Raw genomic sequence first — 9,433 nt, 5'->3', positions numbered from 1 at the left:
AAACAGCTCCAGCTCAGTCAGATTAGATGGACAGCGTTTGTGAACAGCAGTTTTCAGATCTTGCCACAGATTCTCAATTGGATTTAGATCTGGACTTTGACTGGGCCATTCCAACACATGGATATGTGTTAGAGCACTAAGGATTCGCTGAAAAATCCCCAACTGAAGATGGAGCCGAAGACAGAACTGTTACGAAAAGCTGAAGACAGCAAGCTATCTTTCAAGAAGTGGATCAGCTCTCCACAGTCAACTAGCACTGCTAGTTGTGTAGCATCCCTGAAGATTGTAAAGAGGAGGAAGCCGTTCACAGATGGAGAATATATGAAAGAATCGTTCATAAAACATCAGAGCATCTATTCTCCAACTTTAAAAACAAGCAGGAAATTGTTCCGAAAATTAGAGAAATGCCTCTTTCTGCAAAGACCGTCAGAGACAGGACCATTAAAATGGCAGAAAACATCAGCAGTAGGCAAATTGATGACATCAATTCAGCTCAATCATTTTCAATTGCCTGTGATGAGTCAAGTGAACGATGTTGAGCAGACAGTACTGTTATGCAGATATGTCAACTGTTATGGGCCGCAGGAAGAACTGATTGAACTCATACCGCTAAAGGGCCAAACACGAGGGCAGGACATTTGTGAGGCTGTTGTGAGTTGTCTAGAAGCTAAAGGAAAAAACACCACTCACCTGGTGTCAGTGTCTACTGATGGGGCACCCAGTATGAGATGAGCACATTAGGCTTGGTGAATTTACTTCAAAAGTCACTGGATCGATAGCTGATGGCGTTTCACTGCATCCTCCACCAAGAAGCACTGTGCGCAGAAACATTCACCCCGAATGTGTTGAAGTGATGAACCTCGTTATCAAGATAATTGCGAACAGATTAAGCCACCGACAGTTTTGTTCATTGTTAGAAGAAGTCGACAACGCCGATCTCCTGCTGCACAACAAAGTCTGGTGGCTGTCCAGGAGAGAGGTGCTGAAACGCTTCGCTACATGTCTGGAGCATGTGAAAACTTGGAAGGCTTCCGCTATCCTGAACTGGAAGACCTCGATTGTCTGGGTAAATTTTACTTCATGGTGGATATGACAAGTCACTTGAACACGCTGAATAAAACTCTCCAAGTAAAGGGAAGCACGGCCCTGCAGACGCTGGAGAATGTTTTGGCATTTTGGCGCAAGATGACAGTGTTCGCAAGAGATGGACAAAAAGGTACGTTCTCTCACTTCCCCTCCCTAAGAGAGTTCAAAAAAGCGAACAATCAAAAAAGTTATGATTATTCCCACCGTGCCATCATTGCATCAAGCAAGCCTGATCTAGAAATTGAACTGGCCAACATAGTGGATAAAGATTTAAATAAGTTCAAAACACTGACTGCTGGCTGAGAAAAAACCCGAAGAGGATGAGAGAACACTGACATGGACTCTGTAAATGGCCTGTATTTGTTTAGCGCCTTACTATCAAATCAAATCAAATCAAAATTTATTTATTTATATAGCACATATTAAAACAACAGTGTTGACCATAGTGCTTCACAGTCAGTATAAGCATGAGACAATTAAAACAAACAATAAAACAGGGCAACAAACAATAGGTAACAACACAACAAGCTAGAACAGCCAACTAGTTAGAATCAAAAGCCAAAGTAAAAAGATAAGTTTTAAGACGTGATTTAAAAGACTGGATAGACTCGGCAGTACGAATATGAACACGGAGGTTATTCCAGAGTCTGGGTGCCACGGTGGCAAAGGCCCGGTCACCTCTCAACTTCATTCGAGGTTGTGCTAGGAGCCTGTGATTGGATGATCTAAGTGCTCTGTTGGGATTGTATAAGTGGAGTAGTTACTAGTTCCTAAGGACCCCAAAGCGCTTTACACATTCAGTCATCCACCCATTCACACACACATTCACACACTGGTGATGGCAGCTACATTGTAGCCACCGCCGCCCTGGGGCGCACTGACAGAGGCGAGGCTGCCGGACATTGACGCCACCAGGCCCTCTGACCACCACCAGTAGGCAGCAGGTGAAGTTTCTTGCCAAAGGACACAATGGCCGAGACTGTCAGAGCCGGGGCTCGAACCGGCAACCTTCTGATTACAAGACGAACTCTTGAGCCACGATCACCCACAACGACGCTGTCAAAGACGCTAATTTTCTTTTTAAAGCTGCTAAGTTGCAGCTAAATGTTTTATTTATATTAAAGTGGGTTGGTTTTTATTTTACTTTTACACAAATATAGGAAGAACTTACATAGGCCTACAGTTCAGTTTAACCCTTGTATGGTGTTCGGGTCTGTGAGACCCGTGTTCAGTTTTTTTCAAAAGAAAAATTAAATTAATTATTTTTTCACGTGTAAATGTGTTGTGTCTTTCCACTCACTCCACTTGATTATAACTGATTTATTTATAACATTTTATATAAAAGAAAAACGAGAAGCACATTAATTCATAAATGTGATCTAACAAAGGTAAAGGGAAAAATTTAACCATGTTTGCTGTTCATATGTCTTGTAATTGGGATGAAGTAAACATCTGTTGAGTAATTTAACATAAAATTGTTTGATAGTGTTAATTTGGAAAGCCAAAACTCTAGCGGGTCCACCAGACCCATGAACACTGACTGAGTAACAAAAATACGAACACCACACAAGGGTTAAGATATGTCAAAGCAGGCCTACAAATGCACACTGCACTTCTGTTGTTTTATTTAGTTTTTAATTAAAAAAAAAAAAAAAAAACTTAAAAGTTTACAAGTTCTGTTATTTTTTGCGGCTCCTGACTATTTTTTTTTGGCAGATGAGGGGGCAAAATGGCTCTTTTGATGATAAAGACCCCAGGATTAGAAGTTCCCAAGTCTGGATGGAGGAAACAAATGCAAAAGACTACCATGATATGGAAATGTTATGGAAGATTTTTTTTAAAACGGACAGACTGACAGCCATAACTCAGAAAAGCTGAGAAGATGGAGAACAAAACCATTTTTCATAGTACGATGTCTAAAACAAACATCCTCTGTGTTAAAGTTGCAAATTGATGAAAGCAGAATTTGCATTTCTTACTGTTACTTTTTTATTTCTCACTAAAAGGGACGGTCAGTAAAAACTAATAAATTCACCCCATAACATTTAAATGTTCAGCTTTAGCATGTCACACCTTTCAGTACCACCTCCACGTTACACTGTACTGCAGAACTGGTAGTCTCCAACATGCAGAATCAAAATACAAAGTGCGAAATCAACCATCACTCTATTAAACAGCAATAAGATTGAAATGCTACACAGGATCAAGGAAAGTACATTCAATATTTAGCTTTACAATTGCACAGAACCCCAGAAAAATGAAGTTTACCTGCATAAACACTCCACCACATGTGTGTTATACTTGAAATGTGCGATTGTTTTTTAATCACTCAAAGGGCATGCAGGTTAGGTTTAGCTGCAAAAGCTGCCTGGCTTATAAAATGTACAAACTTCTAATACAGCCAACAAATATGAATGCAGAGTTGGAACAAACTGGAAACCTAGTAGCAAATATTTCTGCCATTCGTAAATGCAGATACTGAATGTACAGGATTTGATGGTTAAGAATTTAATACCAGTTTCTTCTACAAATTTTTTTCACCTTCTTGAGGGAAAAGGAACCTGTCACACTCCTGGAACACAGTGACTTATGATGCATTTAACTAACAGCTTAACTCCGGACGAAAATATATATTTCATCCAACATTCAGAAAGTAAATCATCCTCAAAAAATAACTGTAATGAAATCACCCGGTCGTCCTGCAGAAATAAGTATTAGCATGAAGTATGTTTTTACAGTTCTGAACACAAACTAGTACAATGTGATCTCAAATCAAAAGACCAAACATTTTTTTTGAATCATCAAAACATCTTAGGCTACGTTCACACTGCAGGCGAAAATGCATCAAATCCGACTTTTCTGACCCTATGCGACCCATATCCGATCACAGAAACTGAGGTTTTGGACTTGATTAGCATATGGGGAGACAATTCAAACAAGCTAAACGACTCCGTGGCCATATATACCTCTGCATGGAGCCACTGGTCCAAACGAGGCCATTGTTAAAGCACGGGCTCTCTTTTTTTCTCAGTGTCGTTCTTTTCCTAATAATTTTTCAAAATTATGTCGGTTATGACTGTGCAGAAAGTGATAGACTGCTGAAACAACACCTACTAGCTCTGTAGCAGCCATTTTTACTTCTATAAGCAGAGCGTGTTGTGTGTGACGTCTTCTTTTGCGTCTTCTTTTGTGCATGCCGTGAACACTAGAGTGCATTTGCTGTTGCATTTTATTTGTAGTGTGAACAACCAGACAAAAAAAAGAGTCGAATTTGATCAAAAAATCGGAATTTAGCATTAAGACCTGCAGTGTAAATGTAGCCTTAGTCAACCATTCAGTACATATAGATCAGTCATTGCAATAATTAGTCCAGCAGTCCGCAACCCCAATCTGTGGCAAAACTTCAAATGAATCTTCAGGCTTAAGTCCACTATGGTCATCCAGCTTAAGTTAAGACACAAATGTTTGTTGGAAAACATTTCGTACCGCGAGAGTTGAGGCTCGGGTGTGAAATTGATGGTTTTCAGGGTTTTCTATCATTAACTCAGTTAACTGGGTCTTTTCCCTTGTTGTAGTTGTGTGTCTTATTTGGAAATATTTACGCATTATCATAGCGACCAGTGAGCATTAAGGGTCAGAGAGGAGGATGTTACTCTCAATGTTGTTGGTGCATTTCGGGAGGATGTTGCTGATGAAGTTACACACTTCTGGTGATAATTTGAAATCACAAATTAATAGTTTGCCCACCAATGTTGTCAGATAATGGCGCCTGACTCATCCAATGCTTTGTGAAAAATACCCCAGTCAATGGCTAGACCGCGAAAAAACCACGGCAAGGGTCTAAAATGTTTGGCATCATAAGCAGACTCCTTAGAAAGGAATCCACCTAAGACTAATGAAAATAAAGTATGTGCTAAATATAATCTTCCCTCACCAAATTTCTTGATGAGTTTAAGCGTGCAAACATGTCTCTGAGACAGTACGAAGAGCGAGGTCAATCCATCGTGCACATCAAGAGAAACAGAATTACACCTTCACTCCACATCAGCAATGAGTAAGCACTATTCATGCTTTTAAAATACTCCTGCTATCTTCCAATGACAGTGGCAATGATAAAAAGGAACCTTTTAATCAATCTGTGGCAAAACTTCAAATTAATCTTCAGGCTTAAGTCCAATTAATGGTCATCCAGCTTTAACTCAAGATATGAATGTTTGCTGGAAAACAGCCTTTCTGACATCACCGCAGGAACGGATGAGGACAGAAACATAGATCCAAAACAGGTGGGACTCCAACATGATGTGCATGGCTAAATTTGATCAGAGACCTATGTTCCCCAAGCAGTCATCATTCTCACTGCCTCAACATCTGTCTGTTTGATGAAGGAGCAATTTTTAATAATCCTGCAGGTTCTGGTCGTGGTTCTGGTTGTGATTCTGAGAAGGGGGCAGCAGGCAGGTGACATGGCCGATGCCTTTGGTGACGCCCTCCCTGAAGAGAAGCTTAGCGCCCAGGCGCAAGTACTCGGGGTGTTTGATAAAGCGGAAACGAACAACAGCTCTCTCGCCAGTACGCAGCTCATCCTGCAGCAGAAATCCAAGGTTACATGATGTGGTTACATAGAAGCTTGAAAAATAATCATGTATTATGTAATTTCAAACCTTTCCATGAAGGCACTCCACAGTGGCAGTCTGCCTGACATTACCAACGTGTATGGTGACCTGTGACCCCCGACGGAAAGTCTTGGCATGGAAGAGCAGGACAATGGCAGCTTCAAACTGACAGCAGATGGTTGGGTTCATCTTGGGACTGACCATCACCATGCCCTGTAACACCAATAACACACTGATGTAACCACAGGTTGTTATCAGCAGTTGTAGAATATTTGCAGGTCTTACAGGTATCAAAAAGCAGTCCTTTATCCATTAGTGCGCAACTTGTTACGAATAAATTGAAATTTTCCTACAAGTTGGTTGTGCACACTCTCAGACATTTCCAGGTGGTAGAATCCAAAACTAGCTTCTATCATCCATAAGTTCAAGCTCACAAGAGAAATGTTTCATTTTTGGACAAATAATATGCCCACCTTCTAATACACAGGTTGGTATTTGAAGAGCAACGCTGGGTTCACATCCAAAACAAATGTATCAGCAATTTAGCATAAAAACATTCGATGGAAAGACAATACACTTTCCTCACATCAAACTATGCAAGTTAAGTGCAATATTGTCTCCTGTTGTATTCAGTTTGAATATTGATGATCTTTCTGTCAAGTTAAATGAATGTAAGACTGGATGTATGGTGGGTAACCTCCATGATGATTTGGTCATTTTGTCTCCCTACAGTCCTGGTTTGCAGTAGTTACTTAGTTTGTGCTAGTTATAGTGATATTGCTTTTAACCCTAAAAAGCATGTTATTGTGATTGTTACAACTAAGGAGGATGACAAGGTAAATTTTCCATCTTTTCATTTAGCAACCAAGTACTGGATGTGGGGAACAACGTATAAAACTTGGGTCATATCTTAACAAGTGATCTTTGTAATGATGATGATGATGTGAAAAGACAGTGCTGTGAAGGTGTACGAGCAAGCTAATATCTTGGCACATAAATCTGGCACTTTTTAAGCCTATTGTACTTTAAAAAAAAATACGGGTCATTTATGGTGTAATTATAGTAAAGCCATAACCAAAGCCAAACTGCAAGTGGCTTTTCAGGATGCATTTAGAATTTTCCTTAGACTTCCAATTTGGACATCTGCAAGTCAAATGTTTTTCATGAGCAACATCCCACCTTTTCATGCCTTACTCAGGAACTATATGTGCCAATTTATGTGTCATTTGAACGAGTCAAGAAATTCAATAGTCTTGTGAGTTTTGTCTTTGTTGTTTTTCTTTTAATTATATGGACAAATTTTCTCTGAAAAAAAAAAATACAATACAAAGCTACATCATCTCTCTGAACTTGTGTTCTCACCACTTGTGGTGTCTGCAGTTTCACCAATGACCTTAAAAATGTGCAGAGACCAAAAATGTGAATTTCTGTTTGGATTACCAGGAAGTAATCCGAGGGCTCAAATTACGGTCAGAAAGATTTTGTGTTTTGTAACCTTGTAACCCAAAAAATCTGAACATGTTATGTTTGTGCATCCATAGATAAGAATTTCAGTGTGCGTAAAAAAGATTTGTGTTTGTAAAAAAAATTACAAGTTAAAGCTGAAAGGAAGAAATTTCTGGTCAAAATTTGCACTTTTAAGTTGAAACTCACACACAAGTGAGGGAACTTGAGCACAGAGTTACAACTACGCAGTCTGATTTACAAGTACAAAATATTTATGGCCACAGTTAGAGCCCATAGTAATCTGATAACAGCAGCTGTACTGACAGCAGTCCAGAGGTGCATGAGGAGATGACCTACAAAGGTACACTGTGCAAATTTAAACTGAGTGAAGTTGTTGAGTTTTAGAGTCACAGAAGAAGTCACTATATCAAGGAAAGATAAATTGACTGAGACACTTTCTATGTAGGGTTTGCAGAGTTTTTACTTCCTAGACAATTCTTACATGTACGTTAGAACATTTTGGGTTGTCGTCTGTCCTTGCCAATTATAGAGATCCTTTCCTCAACACATTGGGGGACAATTCAAAACAACCGTTGCTTCAAGTTACCTCTTTATATTGTAAGGTAAAGATCCTGAACTAATAACAGAATACTCTGTATTTTTAGCATGAGTCTGGTCTGTGTTTCGCAGAGAAATTAAACACCATTAATAAATTTGAAAAACTGCGACCATGAAGGTCGACTGCGTTCCTTCCCTCTGTGTTTTCCAAATTCTCAAAGGAACTGGAAAGTAACTTCCAGTATAAATAAAAGAGAGCAAATTAAATATGCAATATACACACACAGAGATGTATGAATTTGTGCAAGTTACATTTAAAAAAAAACTGAATCCCCCTTTAAATCATCTCCTACATCCTTTCATGTCTTTAGGTGGCCTCTAACCTTGCGCAATAGTGAACGGTCAAAGTTTCCCAAAGCCAGCGTTGCAGCCTGTCCAGCCCTCAGCACTCTGCAGGCAGAGCGGTTCCTCTGGATACTGCCCACCTTCAGACGCAGAAAACGGCCCTCATCAGTTGGACCCACCACCAGCCTCTCACCCTCCCTACACATTCCACTGAAACACAGACCGTCACACAAACACAAACTGTTCTTAGTGTAATGCACGGCACTTTCCATGATTACAAAGACCTGCTCTGTGTCCAACCAAGGACCCGTAAAATGAAAAGCTGCGATATATTATCAAAGATTCTATTCTTATAAAAGTCATGTGTTATATATATCTCTATGAATATTTGGGGTTCCCACTGTTTCAAGAATAAAATGTAAAATAATATTGACAACATATTAAAGCAGACAGTGCTATCTCACCTGTACAGAGTTCCTCCAACCACAGTCCCAACGTCAGGAACTGAGTAGATCTCATCAACCTTCAAACACAGAAACGATTAAATGTCAGTCTGCGCTTTCCACACTCCAGCATGCAAGTCACACACACGTCTCTACCACATTCTATTAGGGGCTGGTGTGTGTGTGTGGTGTGTTTTTGTTTTCTTTTTTCCTTTTGCGGCGCAGGGTAGGCAGGGCGGTGATTCGCAGGATCACCAGCACACCTGTGGCAAATCAGGCCAGAGCTTTTATAGGGAGCTGACATCTGGTGTAAGAGTATTGCCTCTTCCACAAGTAGTAACATGCGAGTTCACTCTCTAGATTGGAATCTACGACCTGCTGAGTGTTTTAAGATCTTATTTTCCTTCCACCAGCCTGCCTCGCTCCCCGACTGCCTGTCTGTGCCTCTGACGACTGTTTAATCGGTCTGAACTGGGAATCACCTTGCCTACCAATTCAATTACATTCAAATTCTTAATTACTTATTCCCCAAAGGGGAAATTTGTTTAGCAGCAAGACAACAATAAGAGTAAACAAAACAATAATCTTAATAATAATAATAACAATAATAATGATAAAAAGCCATTAAGTTATTTGACATTAAGGAGATGGGTTGCACCGCGAGCAGCCCACACACTCCACCTGCCTCAGCCTTTGTTCCTGTTAAACTTCTTTCCGAGTCTGTAACTCAGTTTGTGCCAAGTAAGCTCACCAACTCTCCTCCTAACTTATTTTCATCCTTGCCTTTTGTGTTCAGTCTCTAATTCTGTTCTCCTCCCATAGACCGGTCGAGTGCCCTGCCAGTTTTCCCGCACACCCCCGAACTGTGTTTGTGTTTTCTCTCTCTGTCACTGTGAATAAAACACTGTCACTGTGAAACCCCTGGTGTCTGCGTGTTCTGGG

General features: G+C 40.2%; 1 protein-coding gene across 1 annotated transcript in view; it reads right to left on the bottom strand.

Annotated features, from left to right (window-relative positions):
- Positions 1-4,348: 4,348 nt before the first annotated feature.
- gtpbp2b (GTP binding protein 2b) overlaps positions 4,349-9,433 on the bottom strand; it is a 23,362-nt gene continuing 18,277 nt past the window's right edge. Inside the window, exons 9-12 of the mRNA XM_005747116.2 lie at positions 8,513-8,571; positions 8,087-8,258; positions 5,748-5,912; positions 4,349-5,669 (exon numbers count right to left, since the gene is read on the bottom strand). Of these exons, the coding sequence (XP_005747173.1) occupies positions 5,481-5,669; positions 5,748-5,912; positions 8,087-8,258; positions 8,513-8,571 (585 nt within the window). The 3' untranslated portion in view covers positions 4,349-5,480. The remainder of the gene's footprint in view (positions 5,670-5,747; positions 5,913-8,086; positions 8,259-8,512; positions 8,572-9,433) is intronic.

Source organism: Pundamilia nyererei, unplaced genomic scaffold, assembly GCF_000239375.1.
Source record: "Pundamilia nyererei isolate P.nyererei 1_Seehausen unplaced genomic scaffold, PunNye1.0 scaffold00189, whole genome shotgun sequence".
Taxonomy (NCBI): Eukaryota; Metazoa; Chordata; class Actinopteri; order Cichliformes; family Cichlidae; genus Pundamilia; species Pundamilia nyererei.
Note: the sequence above shows the minus strand (reverse complement) of the source record. Positions and strands in the feature narration are given on the sequence as shown.